This window comes from Phaethon aethereus (genome assembly GCF_964289735.1).
Source record: "Phaethon aethereus genome assembly, chromosome: Z".
Taxonomy (NCBI): domain Eukaryota; kingdom Metazoa; phylum Chordata; class Aves; order Phaethontiformes; family Phaethontidae; genus Phaethon; species Phaethon aethereus.
Window position 1 is genome coordinate 83,664,448 of NC_138577.1, and position 27,329 is coordinate 83,691,776.

At 38.9% G+C, this 27,329-nt stretch overlaps 1 protein-coding gene across 1 annotated transcript in view; it reads right to left on the reverse strand.

Annotated features, from left to right (window-relative positions):
* Window positions 1–27,329, reverse strand: part of EDIL3 (EGF like repeats and discoidin domains 3) — a gene marked incomplete at both ends in the record, with an annotated part of 263,433 nt that overhangs the window by 74,381 nt on the left and 161,723 nt on the right. The window contains one exon of the mRNA XM_082012856.1: window positions 2,869–3,050. Within this exon, the coding sequence (XP_081868982.1) occupies window positions 2,869–3,050 (182 nt within the window). The remainder of the gene's footprint in view (window positions 1–2,868; window positions 3,051–27,329) is intronic.

Sequence of the window (27,329 nt, forward strand, 5' to 3'; positions counted from 1 at the left end):
CTTCGGGGGACTTTGCCCATTATACACAGCTTCCTTTAGAATTTATCTAGCATTAGAAACTATAAGAGGGTAACAGGCTACTGATTCAGCTTCACTACACTAAATGTTGATTTAAATTTCCTAAAAATGGAATTTCCGGCTTTGTAACTTTCCACTTAATCTCTGCCAAATATTCCCACTGTTTTTCAGTAGCCGACTTCTGGACCAGCTGCTTCGTCACTCAGACCAACATGGGAAAGGTCCCATATACAGACCCCTCACATTAGGGTCTGGGAAGAAGCTGGTGACTTGATAAAGAAAGTAAAAACTCAGAGTAGTCTGTGGGTAAAAGCAAGATTTCTCCCACAAGACCAGAAGGAAAGTAGCCAGAAACTTAGCACAAATCAGAGTGGGCTGACTTTTTGTAACCTTCCACAAATGCTTATGAAGTATCTCCCTGGCCATTACAGAAGCTGCACAAAAATAAGATTCGGGATTTCTGCTTCTCCTCTTTGCTCAACAGAAACTGTTCACCCATATAAGGGTCAGGCAGTGTCTGTCACTAAGACTGTATTTCATGCTTGAAAAACAAGACGGTGCTCTGATGTAAAGAACTACTACGCAGTGCATAAAGTGTGAGTTTGTGGAGGTCTGTATTCTTGCCAAATCAAAACAGCATTTCTGCAGAACACTAAACAACACTTTTTCCCTACAAATATCATCTCCCTGAAAAAATTTAGAATTTCTGTTTACGGGTGTTTTAAGGAGAAAAGTCTTCAGAAAAGGAAAAAATATCCTCTGAAGACTTAAACATCTGTTTTCAAATTACAAAGAGTATTTTTATTTCTGCTCTGAACTAAAAAGAAAAATAAAATACTCAGTAATTTCTGTGAAAATTATAGACCAAAGTTTATTTTAAAAGAAAAATTAGAAAAAAAAAAGCAGGTAATGCTAGGTGCTCAGAACACATTAACCATATCACTGAATCATCTTCTAGAAAGTCCTTACATACTATGGCTGTCAAAATAACAGAATAACCTGCATGAGATTGGCACTACCTAGATTAGGTCATTAACTCCAAAAAAGAACAGAATGTTCAAAGTTGATGCCATGGGCTGAGATTTGTAAACATGTTTTCTCCATCGGTCCAACCTTTCTTCCAGGTAAGAGCAAAGAGAAGACTACCCTGGGAGCAAAGTTCAAGGCAGACGTAACGCTGGTCTGGGTAGAAACCTGCACAGCCGCCTGACAGCTGCCTCCATGGTTGGTGGTGGCTTTGCCAAGTACCAACGTGGAAGCAAGAGATCATTAGCCATCCCCATCCAGCTGATCTCCTAGTAAAGGCATGTCTAGGGGGGCAGTGCTAAATGATTTTCACTTTTTTTCTCCATCTCATTTAATAAAGCCCACATTCTAAAGCAGCCCAAAAGCTACTGTAACACTGACTCTTTCATTATCCATTAAAGTTACATTAGCTTTCTAGTCCTGTGAAAATAATTCTGCTCAAGTCCCTTAGCGTTATTCTTTCCAGTTCTTTTTCAATGTATAAATTTTACAGACTTCCTAACCCCTCTGGTCTTTACGGAAGAAAACTGACTTAAGATACATTGAAGGGCCTTTGTGTTTTCACTCTGCAGTGAATAACAAACAGTAACACTGGCTTCATTTTTCAGAACTGACAACATCCAACATTCTCACCACACCAGTTTCAGAAAACTTCATCAAACAGTGCTTTGTGCATGGTCTCCAAACAAGAAAAATGAACAAGTAATCCTGTATGTTTTTTCCCCACATATATGGGAAGTCGTCAGAAAAATCACAAATGGTAGTCAGTAAAAAAACTTGAGTATGAGCAAAAATTATGCCATGTACATAAAGGTAACTTCAAGAAGAGTGCGTCTGATACACCCGAGGGACATATTGACAGTTCAACTTAGCGCAGGTAGAAAAGATGCTCAGGTACCATCTTTTGCTACTCCTGTGGTGCGTTCACCGGAGGGAAGCACCCTCTTCACATATTGACTATAGTGATTAGTGCAAAAGGTTTTCCCAGAAGTATTTAACGTCATCTTTATTAACTAACAGCTTAAAATGCCAAAGCTTAGCCCAATTCACATTTGAAAAGAAAACACCATAAAAGTAGAGAGCTACAGCAATCACTAGGTAATCATTATCTTCATTAAAATACAGCCACAGGACTTCACATTCATTGCTTCATGACTTTTACTGAAGTCATTTGCTGCACGCAAAGAAATCCAGTCCACAACAAGGGCACTGCCATTTGAATCATTCTAGCGATAACATCCTTGAGTGGGAATGAAAAAACATGTACTGTCAGCCCCACAGATGTGGTTGAACTAATGGCTATTTCAACCATAATTGAAAGAGTTCTTGTTACTTCTAGCATGATGCATACCGTGCTTAACCTGTGTGCCCAGAGCAGCTCAGCAGAGAGGACAAACTACCCCTGCAGGCTTTGGTACGGCCAAAACCACATTAAAGCACTCTAGAATGATGCCCAAGGAAGGCTGCATGTATCAAAGTATCTCTACCAAGAGATATTGCTGTGAGATGCTACTAAGGACCTAACAAGCAAATGTAACATATGTGGAAAGCAGCTTCCTTGAAAGGAGTCTTTATAAATTTGCTTCCATGGTTTAGAGCCACAATGGAACATATGCTCATGTTTTTTAAATAAAAGGACTTGTACATTTGTAAAGCCAAGATTATTACTGTTTTGCAACTAAATAGTCCCTTTTAGTCTAGGTTACATTTCTGACAGTGAATAAGAATCTAGCTGTTAGTTTACCACTTGTCTTCATCGGATTCTTAAGTGACTCTGGCAATTGAATCAAGGAGATTTTTTTCCTCCTCAGCTCCATCTGTTACCTGAATCCATGGCCATCTGTCATTTTCTGCAGCAGTCCAAGCATTCACAAGACCCTTCTTATTAAGTCGTGCATAGTATGGATACCATTTCTGGAGTCCAAAAAGAGCTCGATGAGTGGATGATGCAGTAATTTGTTGGTTTGACACAATTCCTCCTTCTATCCCTAGTGGTCCAGAGCATCCTGCAAATGGTAACAAGAAGGTAAATGAATGCCACTGAAATGATCAACTCTTCTGAGTCCCAAGTGGCTGTAATGACAAATAACATACAAATAGATCCAAAATGTCATGTCAAATACATTATTAGAAGAGATTCAAAGTCCTTTAGTAGCATCTTCTTGTAGAAATGAATTTTATAAAGTACAAATATTGCTTCTAAATAACTATTCCCATTGCAAAATTAATGACATAGATTAAGCTTCCGATTCCTTTTAGCTTGTTCTATCTGAAGAATTCTGAGTTTGGGTTTTATGAGTACAATGAAAGAAAATGATCCTTAGATTCAAATATTGAAATAATTGCTAAAAGCAAATTTAAAGTTCTGTAATTACTGCGAAGATCCATATTGCTGCTCTTGCCATAGAAGTTAGGATTTAGCCAATACAGTAAAAATTGTTATTGCAATTATCTTTAGAAATAGGAAACTAGACATATGATACTGTTCAGTTACATTAAAAATAGTTAAAGGTCTTATACATTTAATCAGCAAGCCACAAAGTATATATGTAATGTTCAAGTGTTCATAATTTTATGTGTAGTATTCATCATTAATTTATTCACCTGAAATACACATAGACATAATAATTTTTAAACTCAAGATATATCTGCATACATTTTTTCTGAAGCCACTCCATTTGGGTACATGAATAAGAGCATTCAGTTATTGTGAGCAATCCAAACAGAAAAATTTAAAAATTCATTACATACCAATGCTTGACAGTCTACCTATTATTAAATACCCCCAACCACTTTCAAGTAAGGGAGATTTTTTTTCTCAACTCAATTCTGATGTAGAGTATAACAAGAAGCTAATTACAAGAACTGCTGTAGCAGCCAGTCTTGTTCAGCTGCCCAAAAGATTTGTGCGTCAACTGCACATCAGCAATTTTGAACACAACAGGACTGACATTTATTTACACTTTATGTTTTCTCAGAAGCCTGGCAGTGTTTCACCTCAAGCAGTACCCAAGAATGAACTCTGAAATGGTAGTGCTATGAAATCCTTACACCACATGCGCAGAAAGTCACAAATAATTTAATTCCTCATTAATTTAAAGGTTCAGAGGAGAAAAAGTGACCAGTGCAATTTGCTCCTCTTGGCAGAAGCTGAGGCAGGGAGACAATCCTGGGAATTACTTGGCAATACCATCCCCAGGTATTGTATGTTACTGGTAACGGAGACAAATATAAACTAAATTGCAGTTTTAAGTCGATTATGGAGCAAGGGCCATAGACAAGCACGTGCTTGAGCTCTGAAAAGATAACCCAAAACTGCCACGCAGGTGGGGTTCCAAATGTGTTCCTTCTTAAATGCAAAAATTGGCTTATTTCCAGAACATGCTTAAATGAAATCTTGGCCCCATTGAAATTAATGACTGACTTGCACCATATGATGATTTCATCCACATTTTTTACAGGCCACAAAGCTTGGCTAGAATCTAAAGTCCTGGTGCTACTTTTCTGTGTCATGTATCACACAACAATAAAGGTGGTGCATTCAGCACTTGACTGATAACTCTGTTCATGCTGCAGAAAATACAACAAAATGCATCTCTCTCCTGCTGCTGTGCCAGGTGCGTTAGTAGTGCCGGAAGAAAACAAATTCTCTGTCACCATCATAGGCAGCCATAATATGGGATGTATTAAAAAACCTCATGTATGTTGGAAAAGTGTCATTTTTCATCACGTTGTCAAGCGTTACCTAAAAATGTAAAGACCTATTCAAATCTTAGCTCTCTTTCTGAAATCTTTTTATCAAATCAGAATAAATTCCTTTGGTGTATGAACTGCCACATCTGCCTGCAAACCAGACGTAAACTACTCTAGTTGCCTAAGAAAATAGCATATTTTCAAAAGTTTCTTATATTTACTTATTAAAATATCTTTTCCATTTCATAATGGAAAAGAAAGTGAACACAGGTGTGTCTATACATATGTGTAACAACACACACACATACATACAGGACTGATTCCAGCTTACCATGAAACTGACCACCCCTAATAGATGGTATCTTAGACAGATAATTATTAAAAAAGAGAGATGTGAGAAAACAGAAGAGTGGTTTCCAAGAGGAGCTTAAAAAGCCGGCATGGAGGCATGGCGGGTGTTTTAATAATGACGTGAAGCATGCAGTTGCATTCCGTCTCCGCGTGGTGAGGAGCACAGGGATGAGGACCCTGCCAGCCCCGCCGACCTTATTCAGTAAGGGAAAAATGTGTGCACAAAGACAGGGCTGCAGCATGTATCAGGGACAGTTTTGGGTGGGGTCCAGAATAACGGTATTCTTCTCAAAAGAAGAACACTTATTTGATGCCAAGACCCTTGAACCCCAACAGACATCCCGGTTTTGGCAGACTTTTCGGAAGAGATGTGGTTGTCCATTATTTTTGCTTATCGGCCTCTGTTTCAGGTGCAGAACTTTGTGGAAAATTTTGATCTGAAGGCATGTTAGTTCTCATGCTTGGGATGCATCAAATAGTATTTGAAATACGTGTGAATTCCTTACAAAAGAAAGGTGAATTTTCCTTTCTAAATGGAAGGCAGTTAAATTACCAAGTGCAGCACCTGACTCTACTTTGTCAGCTTTGGCCACATACGGTCAGAAGTGTTTACCTTTCTTAGCTTTAGGAGGATTATTCCTGAAATCCAAAGCAACCTTCAGGGAATAGGTACTTCATTGTACAAGCTTATTTTAATTTCAGTTCCAGCCTTGGTTTGTCATGTTTGTCAGTTTTTCAATGCAAGTTAAACAAAAAATTTACCACTCCTAAAAATTAAAACTACCACATTAGAGATACTTTCTACTTTGATGTTCCATTCAAGCATAACAACATCAGATGCATAGGAAATATGAGAATGGATAATAATCTCTAAACAATATCAGCCTTACAATGTAATATACATGTACACAACATTAAGACCTGTCTTTAGAGGACCATCTTTTTTCATTACCCTGAAGGACATCAGATCATTCCCATGAGCTGGGAAGTTTGGATTAAGCTTTAGCTTAATTAAGCTTAGCTTAATCCTGCTGAAGACCTGCTTGCAAGTCCAAACCACAGAACTTGCAATGAAATCTTACTCTGACCACAGCAGTGCTGGTGAATTGAGCAATTTCCTAGGCACAGGCCTGGCAGATGGACCTTGAGGAAGCCCATCCAAGGCTATCTCTTCTGGAGGCATACCTCCACATGCATCATGAGGGATTTTTTTTGAGTAGTCTTACCTTGAACTTGACCACATTGAATTAACCTCCTGTTTCACAGACAGGTTAATCTGTATTTCAAGATATTTTTCAAACTCTGCAGTCCATTTTAATAATGCTAAGTACATTTCCTAAATTATCAGAATGTTTTGCTACTTTTCTTATTTATTGAACAGCCAGGACTTCAGCAGAGGTTTTGCTAGAACTCCGTGAATAAGCTCATTCCTATGTTAAAACTGCCAATTTACCCACCCCTTATGTCTTTATTTTTAATCAGACATTATTCTACAAGAAATCCTTTCAATTTACTTTCTTTTATCAGTTGAAAGGAAATAGTTGAACATGTTTTTGGATAGTCAAATACCACACAGCAAATGGACTTCCCTTAGCCATATGCTCATTAATTTCTTCCAAATACTCCAATAGATTTGCGAGTCATGCTTCCTTCTTACAAAAGCTCTGGTGGGGCTATTACTCTCTAAATTCCCAAGAAATTTTCTTTGCCTGAAAACTCCTAGCTGAACAACCTACTTCTGGTTCCATCAAACATGTTGTATTGGTAAAGGACTGGTTACAGACTAGCTTCCACGTAAGATATTCAATCTGAGATACAAACAATACTTTCCATCAGGTTAAGACATCAATTATTTATTTTAGTGCTTAAGGGCTGTGATATTCCATTGACTTGACAATGAAGGAAACAAGCAAATGCAGCTTTTGGAGATTGTTTGTCTTTTAAATAAAACTGAGATACGTATTTTGCAGAATAAGTACAAGCTGTATTACATTTTGTTTTTATACATCTGCTTCTATTAAATCCACAGTTCATTTAACAAAAATCATGACAGCTTGGGAAACTGCAGTGTCCCAGGGAGTAATAATATCACTACAGTGACACTGTACAATTCAGTCTGGTCATCGTCAGTCACTAAATAGAAAACATTTTTTATTAGTTAATGTTGACACACTGGGGTATGACAATAAGTAAAAAAAAAACCCAATTAAAAAGCTTTGGAGGTTTATGATACAGATTCATAAGGAAGCTCTTGTCATCTGGAGCTGTTATTTTAGTGTCATTAAACAGCAAAATACTAACTCAAGCAATATTGTTGTTAATCCCACAGTGACAAATGGTATGCACTAAATAAAACCCTATTGGTGCTTCTCTTAATCTCATCAAACACAAACCTATGCCCACAATGCCCCATTGTCCATGAAGATGACAGAATGCAAACGTGAAGCAGTAGGCTACATTACTGTGAATGGATCCGGTGAAGGATGGGAAAAGTCAACAACACGGGAAAAGTGAAAGATTTATTTATGTCTTTTCAGTTCTCCCAAGAATCCTCAACCCACATGAAGATGGCATGGTTAAAAAACTGCCTTGAAGGCTTCTTTTACAATTTCAAACTTAACTAGATCTGAAATGCAATGTACCATTTTGCACCACAAAGCAAATGATCATTAGTCCAGATTTCACTTGCAGACCAAGGATATGTGAATCAAATAGCTCCCCTGATAAAAGATGAGTTCTGCATTTCCACTCTTATCTCTTATAACAATAAATTCCTCCCACTGAACAAAAATATTAACGCAAAAGGAAATAGAAGAAGATGACAGTTAGCTTACTGAGTTTTACATTGATATCTCTTCAGAGGTGAATTAGAATAGGGAAATATGTCACTGATTCCCCTTCTTAATAGGGGAAAGCAAACCATTTTAAGATAAAGAATTACTACAGTAGCAGATAATAAGCAGAAAGCACTGGGTAAACGTGTTACTTGAGTATATTTAATTTGGACTTCTACATTTATGTCAGTCCACAAATTAAGCAAAGCCTCCAAATGGTTTAAAAATTGCTTGAAAATGTGAGGATTGTGCCTCTGCAAACAGAAGAAAAAGATTTCTTGTTATTGATGATGAAACATGCCTGATTTTGCAGCATGAATATATGGCTTTCATTTCCTCTGTTGGTTTGTCTCTAGCTAACGTCATCAAAACAAACAGATGCAAAATTGAAGGCATGCAGAAAACAAATCTGCTTTAGACATCTGCAGTCCTCTTTCTCCAAGAACCTCATTCTCTGGAATGAGATTACTCTGGCTGTGCTTAGCATAGCATGGTAATTGTGCTTGTACACAAACCCTGACAATGGGATTACAGATGACCTCTGATACTGCAGTAATTAATGCTGCTCCCCACGACGCAGTCTAGGCTTCAGCCTCCTTTTTCTTCTTCTTGTTCCTCCTGCCACCCACACATCCTTGGCCAGTTTGTTCTGTCAAGGACAGCTCTCTCCAGATAACAGCGAATTTGTTTTTACAGGAGCTCGTTAGATGGATATAGGCAATCATTTAGCAGTCTGCTAGTAAAGTGCCCAACCATATACAATGTATGAAGCAATGTTCTTGTAAGGCTTGTGTTTTCACAACCATGACACAATAATGCTAAAATCCTCTCTTCTTTATAAATACTATGTAAAGTGTTTTTGCAGAGAGGTGGCTGTGAGACACAGCTTCCCTTCCTTCTAGAGGTATCAGTGGACCCTCTCATGGTTTTAGGAACACGATGGTCCCCAATTGCCAACTTCACCGTTGCACAATGGGATTACAGATGACTTCTGATATTGCAGTAATTAATGCTGATACATGCATAAGATCTCCACCACGCAATCTAGGCTTCAGCATCCTATTTCTTCTTCATGTTCCTTCACACAGACACTGGCCTGCAGTCCCCAGGGTGGGATTCACATTCCTCTGATAGACATCCAGAGGGATTTTCTACACTAAGCAAGTCTGAAAAAACTTATACTTCCAGCATAGTGCAGGAGCATATGGAGACAACAGCTCAGACTGAAAGCAGATTATGTTTTTTTTATATAGTGCTGTGTCTGAAATGGAAGGTTGTTATTCAGGACTAATTTGTTTAGTTCTAGTTTGGCAATTTCTCCATTCTGCTCTTTGAGTAGAATGGATAGGTTTGCAAATTCCACACAAAAAGCACAGGGATTAATGTCTGGGGAACTGCAACATACAGCGCAGTTGAAGAGGGGACCTATCCAACAGGAATAAAACTAAAGGAAGATACAACTTCTGATTTAGGAACTCCCTGAACTGAAGACTGCTGGAAGCTGGGAAAATACAATGGGAGAACCATTATGCTCATCGCTTTTCTTACACTCATTCATTAAGCATTCACTGCAGGTCACTGTCCAAGGCAGGACTATTGGATTGTCATCAGACCGACCATGGTTATTCTTATGCTCAAAACCAAGGGTACATCTAAAATCTCATGTCTGCAAAGCTTTAATCAGAAAAATCACCTTCTTTGTATTGCTCCATGAAGTGATTGTTGCTGCTATGTTTGTGCGGAACTCTACCAGATTAATGTTATTGACAGCATCCCTAAGCATGTTCAAAATGCTTTTAATGGGAAGCTGGCCTGGGAAGAGGACTTCCAGAATGAAGACACACTGTTTGTGGATCCCTATCAGAGAAAAACACAGTTTCAAATGATCTGGAGAAGTGTCTGTCCCAGGACATGTCAACTTCATTACAGCCATGCCATTCCTGAAAAATGTTTGCTGATTGCCTTTTTTCAAAAGCTCCAATAGTGATCATTCAACAATTACATTTGGTGTTTGATTGAGTCCAACTTGAATCTTTTTTGTTCCATTTATTATTTCTTGTCCTGATTCTATGAATGTGGACAACAATCTCATCTTCTTAAAATATCCTTTAGTGTATCTATCTCTTCCCCTATTCTCTTTTCTACGTAGGGATGCCAAACGATCACAATTTACACCAAGGATGTGATGTAGCACAAAGTGTGAAGGACCAGAGCTGTCCTTGCTGTATGAGTTACTGGACTAAATGGAGGCACAGCCCAAAATCCAGGGGTGAGTTTAGAACCTGGAAAAATGATCAGTTTAACCTTGACCGTGATGTACCGTACAGCCAATTTACAGCCACAGCAGAAAACTGCTATCACTCCACAGTAATTTCAGAAAGGACAAGCAACATTGTCTAACTTTCAAATACAAAACGCTTGCTCTGAGTTTATACCATGATTCAAGTTACAGCATTCAACAATTCACTGATACACGTTACCTTTATTTTATTTTCTTTTCAAGCAGCAAGTATGGATTTATTTTAAAAAAAAAAGATTATATTGCAGTAAGGAATTTAGTTTCTCAAACTCTTCTGCTGAGATCTCATAGAGAAATATATTAATCTTTATATGAAAAATGATTTTTACATTTCAAGTTGGCACTGTGAAACATAGCACTTCTACCATGTTTGAGTAGAAACATTAACTAGTTTTACATAACTCATAGCCACTTACACGCTACTAAAATTAATCTGAATAAAACAGAAATTATAGAGAAATGCTAAAAAAAAGTCTCACCAGAATTAACCTACATTAGTTTTATAGAAGTTAAATTCATAAAATCTTTCGAGTCACACTATAAAATAATTACCATGCAGTCACACTTAAACACTTAAGGAATGGCAAACACAGAAACCATAGCCCCTAAATGCAGCCTAACAGTAACTGATTATTATTATTTTAGGTTGCAATAACATGAAAAGATATGTGATTCCAAGTTTTATTTACCAATCCGAAGATTTTTTGGTGGATCTGTTTTTGGGCAGCTGTGGATGGAGGAGATTTGTGCAACTGTGGATCTATTAATTACCTCCTTTACGTCGAGCTGTTGTAAATGGTTGTGGCACAGATCACAGCCAATTATCAATCTAAGCATAACTTAGGCATATAAAAATGAAATTAGGAACACAAATGGATTCAGAAATATTTTTTTTTATTTGCTGCTGCTGAAAACTGTGCAATCTATGCACTTTTCCCCTCCCTGGGTATTGATAGAAATATTTCTTGAAAGAATACAAGAGAACTCAGCAGCTTTCCAGCTATGTTAGAAAATTTGCTAATGAGACACAGTATTCTGCAGAAGTTCAGCCTGATTTCAGGATAGCTACAGACTACTTCTTTCAGAGTTCCTCAGTCTTATATTTACATTAATCTGACTTTACTGGCATGTGGTTTGGTGGGGGTTTTTTGTCTATGGAGCATGCAACACAGACAAAAGCCTTACCTATGTGGCAGATGCATTATATTGTAGCGCATCCTCTCTTCTCCCTAAGTTCATTCCAAAGGACATGTTTTTTTCTGTCACAGGGCAACATTTGTACTAAAAAAACCTAAAAATTTTTAAATAGAGTAGATGAATGTATCTTACACTTGTAACATTACAATTTCCAGGAACTGTCAACACTCCCAGGGAAAAAAGCTAAAGAATATTCATACTAGTGCTGTAAAATGGGGTTCACCACTTGGAAAGCTCATATTCTGCCTCTCAACTGGAGTGACCCACTGATGCAAATGCACACTCACAGTCATGCTGGCTGGTGGTAATGCTAATTTCAGAGGTGCTAATTGAACAGGATATCTCACTGATTTCCTTTGTAACTTTTGTTAAAATCTGTTAGGAGAGGTGAAGTACCTGGATTCTGACCAGCTGAGTGTTTTGAAGCGCTACCTGATTCTCTGAATTAGTTACAGGAATCAGATGCTGATACTACTTGTTTTTTAAAGTGCTAACCAATGACTGCTAATTTCAAGGCAGCTCATGACATATGTATCTATGTTCTTAATTGATTGCTTCTTCTCAAAATCTGCCTGTTCCAAAAAGCAACTTTCAAAAAAACCCAAACCTTCTCCTGGAAGTAAAACTGGAAAGACAAGAACTGAAAAGCGATATGCATTTTTCTAGCAGGTTTACAATGGAAATCAGTGGGATTACAACATCAGTGCAATTAGCATTCCTGCAAGCCAGCCTAACAATGAGAACGTTCATCTGCCAGGAGAAGAGTATGTGCTTTTCAAGTAGCAAATCTCATTGTGCTGCCTACAGACATTCTTCCTGTCTTTGTGGTTTGATATTTTTTTCCCCCATAAGAACAGCACCTATTCTTAGAAATGACAATATTAGTAATTACAAGATGTATTCACTCAAATTGTTTAAAAACTACTAGCGGCACTAATATGAATTCTACGTTACAGTAGAATACATGTTCTTCAGCAAGAAGTAAAAAGATGGCAATATCCTACAATATACTGCTGAAGTGATATGCTAAATATGAGCTATATCCACAGTACTGAACACAAACTGCATGCAAATGACTATTATTTAAATCTGACTACCCAGAAGCAGCAGTTCTGATGGTCACTAAGCTGTTTTCATCTTTTTCTATAACATGTCTAACTTTTTAATAACTGGAAATTCAGATAAAGGCATTTAGATCTTGTTCCTGGAAGCCATTTGATGTAGGTTTAACCTTATATTAATGTAAAGCAGGTTTAAGGATCAGGGCTTGAAGCCCTGTTAAAAATACAGAATTAATTTAAAGGTCACAGACTTTTACTGGGGTGGAAAAAAATTCAGAATGCAGATTCAGAAACTTATCTTTGTATATGTGTGGTAAAAGAAGTCTTTCATTACTACAGTGCTATAGTAAAATGAGATGATATATTTGTGACTCCATGGTGTATTATATACATAAACCTGTACATATACTTTTTTTATATCCACTTATTTTTCCTTATCAACATCTCTTTTCACCATAAAAAGGACATTATTCCAAAGCGTTTGTATTAAGAAACAGCTAACCAAACAAAGCAAAGATGAGGGATGCAATCCATGCGACCCAGCTTCAGCCATCTAAGCTACATATCTACCCTGAACTAGCTGCTTAGGCTCTTTCTCTCATCTGTGGGAAGAAACAGGTTTCCATTATTCCATTACCTGTAAAGAAAGTGTTTAAGACAGATGTTTTCTTTTTCTACTGATCAAGGAACAAGCCTAGAGCACTATCTTCAAATTAGTACCTAGGTTTAAGAGGTTAAAATCAAGTGAAATGAATCAGATGAGTTTTAAAAACACTGAAAGGACATAATTTTAAAAATATATTTTTTTAAAGTATATTTTTCCCACAACATTGGATTTACTAGACAGTTAACATGACTGAGCTTTACAGTGTTTTAAAAACAGATGCTAAGGAAGAGAACAGCATAACAGCAAATAACTTCCCAGACTTTAATTTTTCTTTTGAAAAAGATGATCATGAGAAGCTTGATGTGACTTTGGAATTGGAATTACCAAGTGGTTCAAGTTGAATAGCCACATCAAGCCACACAAAGCTATTTGCCATAGAAATACCAAGCGATGACTCATTCTGTCTCTATACATCTTACATCACAGGTGTTGTATCCCAGGGGTCAGTACAGGGACCAACACTGTTCAACACCTTCACTAAAGACCCAGACACTGGAACAGGGTGCACCCTCACCAACCTGACAGATGCTACAGAACTGGAACGAGTGGCTGATACACCAGGTGGGTGTGCTGCCGTCCAGAGGCACCTCAACAGGCTGGAGAAATGGGCTGAACAGGAACCTCATGAAGTTCAACAAGGGGAAGCGCAAAGTTCTGCTCCTGGGGAGGAACAACCCCGTGCACCGGTACACACTGGGGGGCCGACCAGCTGGAAAGCAGCTTGGCACTGAAGGACCTGGGGGTCCTGGTGGACAACAAGTTGACCACGAGACAGCAGTGCACCCCCACGGCAAAGGCGGTCAGCAGCCTCCTGGGCTGTATTAGGCAGAGCATTGCCAGCAGGTAGAGGGAGCTGATCCTTTCTCTCTACTCAGCACTGGGGAGACACATCTGGGGTGTTGTGTCCAGTGCTGGGCTCCCCACTATTAAAAAGACATGGGAGTGAGTCCAGTGCACAGCCATAATGACCAAGGGACTTGAGCATCTGACCTATAAGCAGATGCTCAGCCTGCAGAAGAGAAGTCTCAGGGGGGATCTTACCAATGTGTATAAATGCCTGGTGGGAGGGAATAAATACAAAGGCACCAGACTCTCCTCAGTGGTGCCCACCAACAGGACAAGAGGTAATGGGAACAAATTAAAACACAGGAAATTCTAACTCTGGGTTCTTTTTCAGATCAGTGCTCAGAGACTGGTAAATGGTGGCATCAAACCAACACAGAGGAGCCTTTCCTGAGTAGGAATAATCTGACATTGTTCTGCTGACTTTGGAGTGTTATTGATTTACACTGGGTGAGGATTTGCCTTGAAGTACTTCACTTTATCCATTATTATACAGTGCAACTTGAAATACTACTACCACTACTGCTACTACTACTACTATAATTGATTTTGTACTTTTTTAATTCTTGGGAGCCATTCTTAAGCTGAGTACTTTATACAAATGTGTTTGCAGTCCCAATTTTTTAGATCAAGTTAAGTATGAATATATTTCAGTCCCAATCAGACACAGTCTGATGATGACACCTGATATACAAAATTCAGACTGTTTTCCTATACCAAATTAAATTTTTGCTGTTAGCTGCATGGATAATCAGTATATTTAAAACGGTGAAGAACTTCTAATTGTAGGAATTCCATCTTAATTTCCAGTAGAAGGTAGAGGCCCAAGGAGACTTTTCATTTTCCAGGAGTTGCTGTCTTTGCATATGTATGCAGACCATTATGTGTAAACATACACTGTGACAGACTGAAGAAAAGCTAAAATCTTAAGTCACTGAAAGTCCCCTGTTCAGTTTTGTGCATTCAGTTTAGTTCAGTCATACTTGCACAGAGCAAACATATTGTGTGGAGGTATTGTGAAGGACAGTCACATATCCTTGCTCATTATCTGATTAATTGTCTCATGGTTTGGCTTCAGTAGTCCAAGAGCACTGATTACAGTGTACAGCTGGAGATTACGCAGACACAGTAGTTATATTCCTACATACCCATTTTTTGAATGCATTGGCCTCCTTTTTTTTGTCAAGCATATTCTTACTGACATCTAATCTGCTCTCAAGTTCATGACACCTTTTTTCCCCCCACTAGCAGCTATTGCTTCGTATGTTATCGCTTAAAACACCACCTTTAACTACAAGAAAACCTAAGCCCTCTACAGCCCCTCCCACACAGAGGCAGATTTTCACTTGGAGTGAATCATAAATTGTGCAAGAACTGTGTATGGAACACTGCCTTTTTCAATTTTAAAACTCTGCAGACCTCTAATATGAATATTAAAATCATCATTGCCCAAAAGGTATGGTATACTACCGCATCCACATTAGCTATAAATCTGGTTTTGCTAGTCAGTCCTTTATCCTTGCCTAAAAATCTCTAGCTCAAGTGAAGCAGTGCTTTGGATTTGAGCTATTCAGCCTCTCATTATGTGGACTGGAGTTTGAAGATCGCCAGTGAGCATAATGTAGGGGGGTTCAGCTGCAGACCACAAGCTCAACTTCATACATTTTAGCTATTGTCTATTTCAATCATTCTGCAGCTAATCAAATTGTTTGCTTACTTCATGTAGCTGAAGTGTTTTTTCTGCAATTCAGTGTTCTGATCTGAGTGTTATTGAGTAACTTGGTTGTAGCAACTCATGTTAATTGTTCTGAAGACTAACCCTACAGGCAAGACCAAATCAATATTTTCATTCCCATTGAAGGAGTTTAATCCACACTTGCACTGAGACAAGGTAACAGATCATGTGTTCCTCTCTCTAGTCCATCACAATGTAAAATGAAACCACAAAACAGAATTTTCAAACCCCCATTTTATTTTGCATTTTAATGGACTTGGAGAACACAAAATGTCAGTGATTATTTCAGGTAGTTTTTATCTATGACTAGATAAAAACTTTAAAGTCAGCTGCACAATGGAATAGCACATTTTTGCCTGGTCCTCGTAAGTTTATAAAGCCATTCAGCTCTGAAATCTAATTAACAGAAATCATTTATCTCCATAAGCTTGCTTCAAAAATTAAAACAAAACAAAATGGATTTTCTTAACCTATTAACATTTTAATTATTATTACTCTGACTTCTGAAGTGTGATTCCAAGTATGTTAGTAGCCAGTGTGCTACTGCAGCACTGAGGTGAATAATATGATTAATCTTGTTTCATGCCTTCACATAAAATACTGTATGTCAAAGGAAACATCTTTACCAATTTGCATCAGTAGCAGCTAATGAGCACACAGACACTTACAGACAAGGAAACTTTTCAAATGATGCTGTGTTAAGCTACAAGTGTCTAGGAGGCGACACCAAAATGAAGTGATTAGTTATGTTCCATGCAACAGAAGACAGCTTTTCAGGCAGTAATGGGAAGAATTGCTACCTATTTGCTGATATGTCCAAAGAGATTAAATGCTTTTTATGCTGATGTAGCATCTCAGCCAACAGCAGTGCATTATTCTGTTACCATACTGGTCAACACCATTCATGTGTGTAAGCAATGGCTATCAGAACTAATCAAATATAAAGAAATTGGATTTAACATTCTACTTCTCAACAGTGCCATTACAGCTAAGTGACTATCATGCACCTCCACTACCAAATCCTCTCTTCATATTTTTATAGTAAGGTTGTAAAATTCACTTTTGGCCTTTACTTGCTCTACAAACTGTGCTGAGGTCACAGACTGAAAATAAAGTTAGGCAACTCTTAGGTAGTCTGAAGGTTTTAAAAAAGGAAGTAAAAAGTTTTTTGATTTTTTTCAGCACCTAAAAATGACTTGCTTCTTCCAGTGGTAATCTGATTTCATCATGTAGTGTTTTTAGGAATTGTGCCAAGATGGAAAAATTGATTTAGGGACTACAGAGCTGTACTGATAGATCAGTGCTCTGCTCTCATCTACAAAAAACAGCTCTGAGAGTGCACCATGGGAGCTACAGGCAGATGAGTCTACTCTGACATCTTGTAAGCTGCTGAGTCTATAATTAAGATCACTAAGTACCTGGAGAAAGACAATTTGTTGGAAAAGAGCCAACATGACTTCTGTAAATGTCAGTCCTGCCTCACCCGATGGAGTTCTTCAATGGTGATAATATACACAGGGATAAAGAAAATACAAGTATTTTCTGGAAACAGCATACTTGGATTTCCAGAAAGCATTTGATAAGGTTCCACATGAAAGGGTCTTGCCATGGATTGGGGAAAAGGCTCTGCTATAGATGGAAGACTAATTAAAGAACAAGTGGCTTTTCAGGATGAAATATCAGCAGTGGGATCCCCCGAGGATCCTTGCTGGAGTCAGCTTTTGCTCATCAGTAACCTGGAAGAAAGTATGAATGGGGAACTTGTCCACTTTGAAGCTATTAAGCTCTCTTGATTAAATGCCAATTTGATGATAAGCAGCTCCAGAAGGACATAGAAAACTAAATGAGTGGTCAAAACAGTGACAGATGAACCACAATGTACACAAATGGAAGACACCACATCTGTGAAAAAAGCCCTAAAATGTGCCTACACAATATTGAACTTGGAAATGGCCACTATGATTGCAAATAAAGATCTCAGAGTCATCAACAGAAGTTCTTTGAAGTTGTAGGCTCAAAATGCAGTGCCAGCCAAAAAAGCCGATAAAAAGTTAGCCATAGAGGACAAGACATAGAGTACTATTGTACAGGTATATGAAACTCTTGTGTGACCAGATACCATGTGCAGGTCAGGTCTCTGCATCCCAAGAAGGTGTAGAGCTAAAGAAAGTATAGAGAATGGCAGTTCAAATGATTAAAGAGATATATCATATCACGTATCATCGGAAAAAGGAATAAAACCCTAGGATTTTTCAAGTTGGAGTGGAAAAGGCCAAGGAGGAGTATGACTAAACTTTACATAAACCTAGATGAAATTAATACAGTACCGTTCATCACACATTACTGAAAATAGGGAGCACTTGCTGAAATTCACAGTGAATCAGCTTAATACATGCAAAAGAAAGTACTTTGCACAGCGGATAGTGATCTTCTGGACCCTCCAAGAGGCAAATACAGGGTCAACAAGTTCAAAAAGGAGTTGGAAAAATTCAGGCACAATAGCTCCATAGATGATATTGAAGAGACTGACCAGGGGTGCACCCTCTAATGCTCCTACAGGAACTGTATACCTGGAGGAGATATGAGAGGAACAAATGACAGAAACTGCACAAGACTACATTCTCTCCTTAAATTATGTTTGTCATTACCACAGTTAGAGACATGATGGTAAGCCAACCAGACTGTTGAACTCTCTGACCCAGTATGATGTTTTTTATGATCTTAAGAAATTACGAATAAAATGGTAGTGAAATTTAGCTAAGAATTCATTATCTTATTAATGTAAATAGTCTATTTAAAAACAACTCCCCAAGAAAACACACTGCATTCAAAATGAGTAAGAATAGCAGTTCAATTAAGAATAGAAAGCAGGCTTAAAAAAGCTACTATATCAGAAGGCATTTCTTTTTAATACCATTTATAGGCTTTTTACTTGGTATTCTGTAGGAAAAGTAATTATCCAATAATTTAATATTATACAGGGAAAAAAAAGCTTGTTAGGTGGTTACCAAGAAGAGAGTTGCATTTCTATGCTGACAAACTAAGAAATAGTATCCCCTTTCCTGAAATTCCTCCAAAATAAGCACGGTCAATGAAGCCCCTAGATAGCTGTGACTTTTTCATTCCAGCTGTTTAAAGAATAGATGTGAGGTATTAGAGGACACCATCCAGTTACCAAAGTCCAAATCTTTTAGCTTCTTCCTTTCATAAATAATGCATAAATAAATATTTGATTTTTTTTGGATAAAATCTTCTCATCTTACTTAAAAAATGCCTAGACATTTGAAAAGATATAGATTGCCTTAATGTGGTGGGTTGACCTTGGCTGGACGCCAGGTGCCACCAAGCCGCTCTGTCACTCCCATCCTCAGGAGGACAGGGGGGAGAAATTAAGGGGGGAAAAAAACCCAACCAAACACGTGGGTCAGGGTAAAGGCAGTTTCATAAAGCAAAAGCAAAAGCAAAAGCAAAGCTGTGCGGAGGCGAAGCAAAGCAGAAGCTTCGCTCGCCACCTCCCACCCGCAGGCGACGCCCAGCCGCCCCCCGGGCCGCGGGGCTCCCGCGCGGGCAGCGCTCGCTCCGACGGCCGAACGTCAGAACGCCCGTCCCGCCCCTCGCCCTTTCCCGTCGCTGGTGCCGCTGAGCTGACGTCATGCGGCGCGGAGCGGCCCGTGGCCGGGGGGGGGTCCGCTGCCCCGGCCGCGCCCCCCGCCAAGATCTCGCCCCCCGGGCTGCGGGCGGGGCGGCGGTGCCGAGCCGGCCCCGACGGGTGCGCGCGCTGCCCGGCGGCAGCCGGACCGCGGGTGTGTGCGCGACCCCGCTCCGGCTGCCGGCGCCGCGCCCGGCGCGGGGGGCTGCTGCGGGGGGCGGCTCCGCCGCCGCAGCCCGGCCCAGCACACACAGTAACTTTCACTTATAACTTCGTAAAGAGAACTATTCACAAAATATTATAACAAAAGGCAAACGGGAAGTTACCTGTCAGTAACACATAAATGAGCACAACTCTGTTTTTAGAAATTCATCTTGATGTGTTAGACTGATGGCTGAGTAAGAGCCAGGAGACCCCACTGTGATGACAATGTCTGTATTAAGAAATTACAAATAAAGTTGCACACAACAAAACTACAGCGCAGTTACCACAGCCAAGTTGTTTGATTCTTTTGATTCAATAAAGTAGCAACAGCACTAAACTATGTTATTATTTATTCATAATAACTTACCAAAAAACTTTAACACTATGTTATAAAAATCTAAACATCTCAGTTTAAATTCCCAATAACCTCTTCGTCCCATGACTTCAGCGCCAGTGCAAAAAGCTCACATGACCCTGGAAACTTCTTAATGCCTTTCTTGTCTAAAATTTCATGTAACTTCAAGTCCTTTTGGCTTAACATGGACCACAATATTGCAATGTTGAATGCTGAGCTGTTAACTTAATTGCAGTAAGATTGACAGAGCAGGGCAATTTGTTTCTCAACTTTTTGTCTTGTGCAAGAGGACCTAATTAATCTCAGCAAAACTAACAACAAGGAACGTGTGCGCTTAACTACAGTATCTCTTCAGCAGGCATACATTTGCATCAAACAGGATGAATAAGAATGAACTGTAGTTTGGAAAATGGAACAGTGTGAGTTGAAGTTTTGTATGTCTTTCGGGAGTTGTAAAGTTGAAGTGAACAAGACTAGTATCTACTTATAAAAGAACGAAATTCCTTCCTTATCTGATCAAATTTGAAATCACGTTACTCATACCCCAGCCCCTGGCATACTGGAAGTATGGGTTGCGACTCTGACACTGTCTTCTGAAGGTGCTCCGCCATGCATGTGGAGATGCCATAAAAGATGCCAGTTACATCAGACACCAGAATCTGCTTTTCCTCAGGCCCCTTCTTCGGTCACAGAACAGCGCAGTGATATCTCTGCTTTCCCCAAGAGGAAACACTCTTATACATTACATTTCTTACACATGGGCAATGTGGGCAGGTGCAATTTTTGCTGATCAAAAAAATTACATTTTTGCTCAACATTTCATACTGGCTAATTTATCCAACTCCCTACCCAGTATTCTGTCTTGGTGAGTTCCTTGGAGTCTACTTCTCCCTGCACTTTGCAGACATAGCAAAGGTGACACAGATGTCACTAGGCTAGATTAGATTAATAGTCTTTCCATATTGAGTCAAACCCCACTTTTAAAGAGTATTAAGGATTCTCCATCACTAAACGCTAATAATAAACAGCATCAAAAAAATACTGTCTCAATCTTTAAATCAACGTGCAATTAATGCTAGAGACATTTAACTTCTCAGGTGAGGGGAACAAACACACTGCACTTCATTAATAAATCATATTTTACTTCCAGCAGTTACATTTGTACGTCTAAGACGAAAGCATAGCTTTTAAAGGACGTTGTGTAACTTGTGCCCTATCTTGCCTTCAGGGGACTCAGTGAGAGACCCACCAGCACCTTCAGCAGAGATGAGAAGAGGCTGAAAACATTCCATCATGCACTTTGGGAAAGGAATTTAATTCTTAGAATTTTCCACCTGACAATTTTTATCAAGGAAAAAAAATCGTATGTCTAAAAATGAATAAAACACAATACTCACTCAAATTCGCACCTGAAGGAAAAGTTAAAAGTATTGTAAAAAAAATTGTGGAAGGACCAGTAAGCAAAAAAAAAGAAGAGGAAGAGGTTTCAGTAATCACAGTAAAATCCATATTCAGCTTTCTGTATGGATGTTTTACTGCTATCCAGAAAAGAAAGGACACTTTTTCGAAATACTGAAGAAAAAGAAGGAATCATATTTACATGCAGTGGGTGTAAGGATTCAGATTTGCTTTCAAAGTTAAAAAGATACTGGGGAATAGTTTTCCCAGAAATATTTGCTTTTCGCTAACTTTGATGTAATGAGTTACAACATAGCTACTTCTTATGCTATGCCTAGGATGTAATTTCAAAACACGGATGGATAAAAGTGAATTGCATAAAAACAGGAACAGAGTAATTACAAAATTAGGTTTCAGCAACAGGAGAATAAATGGGAATTGATATTATTAGAATAACAATGGATACAGTATTACAAACTACACACTGAAACTGATCTTCAGTGAAGGAATGCAATGTTACCGTCCACTGTTCAGATTTGCCAACAAAGGAAAATCATATTTATGGGTGAGGTCTTTCAAACAGATCTTGCTGGATCAGTGATGGATATTAATCTGTCCATCAGTTTTAAAGGGTAAAAGTTTTGTGTGATACTTCCCTGTAAACAAAGTTTCTAAGTAATTACACCAAACCAAGAGCTGGCCAAATTACTAGAAAACAATCACTGATACAAAGGAAAAGGGTTTGAATTAAGAGTAATTCCATCAGCTTTTCTTGGCAAAGTACTTTACTTGTGAATTTTAAAGTTTTAACTCTACCTCATTTAAAAAACTCACTTGCACCCTTCTGAGTGCCAATTTCTGTACACGGTGACAGAAGGACACAAAGCCTTTCTCGCTCAGTATTGCGTTGCCACTGAGTTTTTCCTATCTGTTCATCTCGTTCATTTTGAAGCAGTGACGACCTGTGCCGCAGTAACACGATGGCTGCGGGTGCTTCACCCTGTAGGGGTGCACCCACATGCGGCAGCTCTCGGGCTGACGGCCGCTGCCTGCGCAGCTGCCTGCAGCCATGGAGGCGTGCCATTTGCCTCTGATCCGACGGGCAGTGAACGGCTGCCATTCCCATGCCGAACCCCGAAGAGGCGAGGAAGCAGACTAAGTTGAGATGAACAACGCACTGCTTTTAGGAAGACGCAACCAACGATAAGACACTGGAGATATTCTGAGTGTCCTGTCAGTCCTCGGATGACTTAATGGAACGCAACAAATGAGCATGGTGGTGGTCAAGGACTAAAAGAGGTGTAAGCTGATAGCATTGCTCATACCCCTCGTACGTGTCTTACACATCACTGCACCGATGCTTGGAACAGGAGCTTTGGTGGAATCTCCGTCTGTCCAAAGCAGCAGGAGCTGTGAGTCTTGCCCCAGCAGGAAGTTGATCACTGAACATATTACATTTTCGTCTTGTTCTGAAAGCTGCAGGTGGAAGCTGTGCTGAGCCTGGAGATTTTAGTTCATTTAGGGCTCATGTAACCGTGTTCTGTTCCATTTTCTCTTTAGTTCACATGGATTTTCGTCTTTCACAGCTTGTCTTGAATTCCAAGTCTGAATGAATCTCCAAAATGTGAATCAACTTTCAAACCTCCAACTCTTGCAAGGCTTATGCCATACTGACCTTTAACTCTACTCTGTGCCTGGTTTGTTAACTACTGCAAACCTCAAGGCATTTTCATCATGCGGAGCTTGTATGGGTTAAAGATGATTTTCTTTTCATTGTTCATTCCTGTGTCCACCAAAGGGTAGCAGCAGACTAGGCCAGGCTGACCTAGATGGCAAGCCACCTTCCACAATTAACCTATTTTGAAAAAAATGGCCTATATCTTGTGAATACTAAGCCTTGAAATCAGGTATTTTCCAATTGGACTAGTACCTGAAACAGAAAAAGTAGTCCTGTAACTTGGCTGTTGGGAACTTTGTTGAGTTCTACTGCAGCTGTAAGTTGTTTTTTTTCATATATTTATAATCATTAGTGCTTTTATTGAAGGTATTCTTCCATACTTTCATGGGGGTTTTGTGGTCATAATAACGGTTGATTTATTTTCAGCTTGCTTCTACTGCCTACAGTCTGGCTTTTGTTTCTTTATAGTACCAATTCCTTACCTGCAAATTATTTTTCATTTTTGTGAGGATGTAAAAAAAAGAATGTGCATTATTGACCAGACCAGGAACTTAAGAGTTATAGAGGCTACTTTGAGAATAACAGTGTGCTGTAATTTTTTTTTAAGGCTTACAAATGCTGAAATAGGCATTGTCATAGCCTTTGCCACACATAAAAATGCACATAAAGTTCTTCCAATACAGGAACAGTAGATTATATTTATAAGATAAGTATTTTTCTGCTCTACTTTTCGTGAATGTCTACGATTCCATGTTACTGAAAAGGTAGGTTCGTGTCACTCCCTCAGTAGGAAGAGTAGACAGGTGGAAGACAGGTAGGAGCACAAGTCTTCTGAGGAGCGGCTGAGGGAACTGGGGTTGTTTAGTCTGGAGAAGAGGAGGCTGAGGGGAGACCTTATCGCTCTCTACAACTACCTGAAAGGGGGTTGTGGTGAGGTGGGTGTTGGTCTCTTCTCCCAAGTAACCAGCAATAGGATGAGAGGAAATGGCCTCAAGTTGTGCCAGGGGAGGTTTAAATTGGATATTAGGAAAAATTTCTTCACCAAGAGGGTAGTCAAGCATTGGAACAGGCTGCCCAGGGAGGTGGTGGAGTCGCCATCTCTGGAAGTGTTCAAAAAACATGTGGATGTGGCGCTTCAGGACATGGTTTAGGTATCATGGTGGCGCTGGATTAATGGTTGGACTTGATGATCTTGAAGGTCCTTTCCAACCTAGTGATTCTGTGATTCTGTGAGAAGGAATCCCTGACCCCAGTGCAACCTTTACTGAGTGTAATTGTAGGGCACCATGAGTCAAGAATGACACATGCCTGAGAAAGTGTGTAAAATACGCCTGTTGGGTCCTAAGGGCTTGTCTGAATATTTTACAATGAGTTTTTGTCAGGTGTCTGAGTAAAGATTGTAACCTCTACTGCCTGATCAAACCAATATATTGAGAAATGAATTTCCAAAGGCAGACATTGCTGTACAGTACAACTGAGCTAGATGAAAAATGCACCCAAAGGCACAAGGCTGACGACTTTGTTTCAACATCAAACGCTTAGGGATTGGTCTCATTTTCCTATTGTGCTGAAAGGAAGAACTACAGTTCTGATCTGTTGAGCCTATTTGCACATCTTTGCGTCTCACACAGGATGCCTGGACAAAGAAGGTCTGCAGTGGAAGTGCCAGAGTATGCTTTGCTGTTTGAAGACTCAATATTAGAAGTGTTAGAGTTGATTAATATTTCTCACTAGGTCATTGAAATGTCTGGGAGAACATTTCAATTTTAACAAAGTATTCTGTCATTTCTATAACGTTTTCTGCCTCTTTGCACTTTCATAACAATACATGACACAGAAATGCTAGCGAGACAATATTTCCAGAATGGTGTGTCCTCAGCAAACCTGATTAGTTTCAGCAAGAGCTTCAAGACAGGTTTTGTCCAGTGCAAATATAGAAATTGTGTTCCATCCATGATAAGCTGAAATAGTTAAAAGTGTATATAAAGCATCACCCTTACTACTGGTACATTTAACCTGTCTTTCAGCATTTATTTAACCTCTTAAATAATTTCTGTTTTTATTCTTATAGCATGTACAAAAAAGGACGTGACAAATTACCTAGACTGATTTGAATTACAAAGGTTAAAGTCATAATTAACACATATAAGTTTTCCCACTTACACTTTCAAAACGTATTTCTGATGTTTCTTTTCCAAGATATTTCTGTAGTCCAGGAAGGTCATAAATCAATTATTATCAGTAACTTTATGTTAAATTGATACATTTCTTTTAGGCACAAAAATTTTTCTGTTCTTTCTTTTGTCTGAGATTAACCACACATTATTCTCTAAACCAGCAAGGACATCATATGAATAAGTTAACTACCCTGAGTACATTAAAAAAAGTGAATTAATTCCTCTAAGGGCAATATTTTGTATACATACACAAAAGAAAAATTAGTACGTTTGGCCAGGGGTTTTTTTACAGAAATTTGTTACATTTTATATAACACCTGTATTTCAGATCATAAAACTGTCAGATACTCAAAACTGACAAGAATATGCTTAAAACCAAACTTGATATTGGATTATTCACAAAATTAGTCAAACTGATATTTTGAGCTGTAGGGAAAGGTAAGTTCTCCTGAATCTCATTCAAAGAGATTTTAATAGTAAACAGTGATTTAGGGAACACAAGTCTATGTTGATTCCTGTCAAGTTGTGTTTCACAGTGGCTAACTACAAGCTTTAAGCCACAACATATTGCCAACTGGAGGTGCATAAAAAATCTCATACCTTGAAACTTAGGTTCCCCAGCAGGTAGTCTAGAAATGAGGTATGATTTAATGGGATCATGTTTACCATTCAAAAAGAGACCAGTGCTTAGCAGCTTTATTTTAACAGGGCATTTTTGTGAGCTAAATTCACCAGAAAGCCTGTTACGAGGTTTATTAATTTAAGAAAATGGTTAAGTTCTGATTCCTATCAATATTTTGAAAAAACGGACTTCTTAGAAGACAAATTTTAGCCAGACTTAAAGCTTCCCCCTGAAAAGATAGCTTCTAACTGTTTCATAAATTGTTTTATTTCACCTGTGCACTTTTTAAGCCCTCATCCTCCAATGTTTAATTTGGGTAGGGTTTTCCTGAACCTAAGCATGGAGGCTTTCTGAACCCTGAACTCTGCTGAGCCAGGGCTGGTAAGAGGTGGAGCTGGGGAAGACAAGAGATACCAAAGACTCACTGAAGACTGTGAGCATCAAGCAGAGGAGTTCAAAGGACAAGCACCTGAAGCCAAAGAGTCCCAACAAGTAAGGACACTTTTTTGAAAACACACTCATAAGTGAAATACAGAAGACACCAATAGAAGAAGCAATATAGCCTCTTCAAAAAATATCGTGAAACTAGTTACTTCTCCTGTGCTACGAATCATGCAAGTTGCTGGTGTCCTGGGAACAATGTTGAAAGACATAAAATTCTAAAATCATAGTGCATCAGCACGCTTTGGATGACACCATCTAGCCTGGGAGTATAAGGCTGCATGTAAGCAGAAGTCTTGAAAGTCTCTTTATGTCTAGGTCTGTCAGATCTTTAGACAATTTTTAAGTAAAAACGACACTGAAAGAAGGGGCATTTTCATTTCAATAAAAAAGTGCCACTTTGATTTCCACAGAGAGGAAGGTAGAAGACGACCAAGTACAGTATAAACACATTAGTGTACTAAAACATAAAGCACAGGAAAAAAATGAAAATAATGTGAAGGTACACTGCTTAGCAGGATTTCTGACATTCTAGACAAACTAAATTGGTGCACTTGCTCTGAATGCAGTCCTCCTACATATGGGCATGTTGAACACACAGAAAAGGAGGTGAAAGGGCCAGAGCATATGTTAAAAAAATATTTACAGTGATTAATTTGATCTATACCTTTAAAGAAAAAGCATGAGAAAACATGACATATGCTTTAATGGCAGCAACTCTTGGCAATCACCAAAATACAGCTCCAAAATACACAATGGTGAAATTGTAACATGTCCACTGTATAGTACCATCTGCTAGATTAAAAAAAGTCATCAAAAATTACCTGTGGAACCTCTCACAAATTATTTCAATTCACAATTGATGCTGCTCGTGGGAGATTTTAATACAGATTCGTACTGGGAATGCAAAATCTGACACTGATGAAAGTGGCTCCCTGTTGCCTGCAAGAGGATTTTGTGATCCAGAAAGTAAAAATGTCAGCCCCAGGAGAATCTGTCATGGAAGCAGTACTTATTCATAAAGACTCCAAGACTAAGGAAAGCTGTAATGGAGGTAATCATAATTGATAGCTTGAATTCA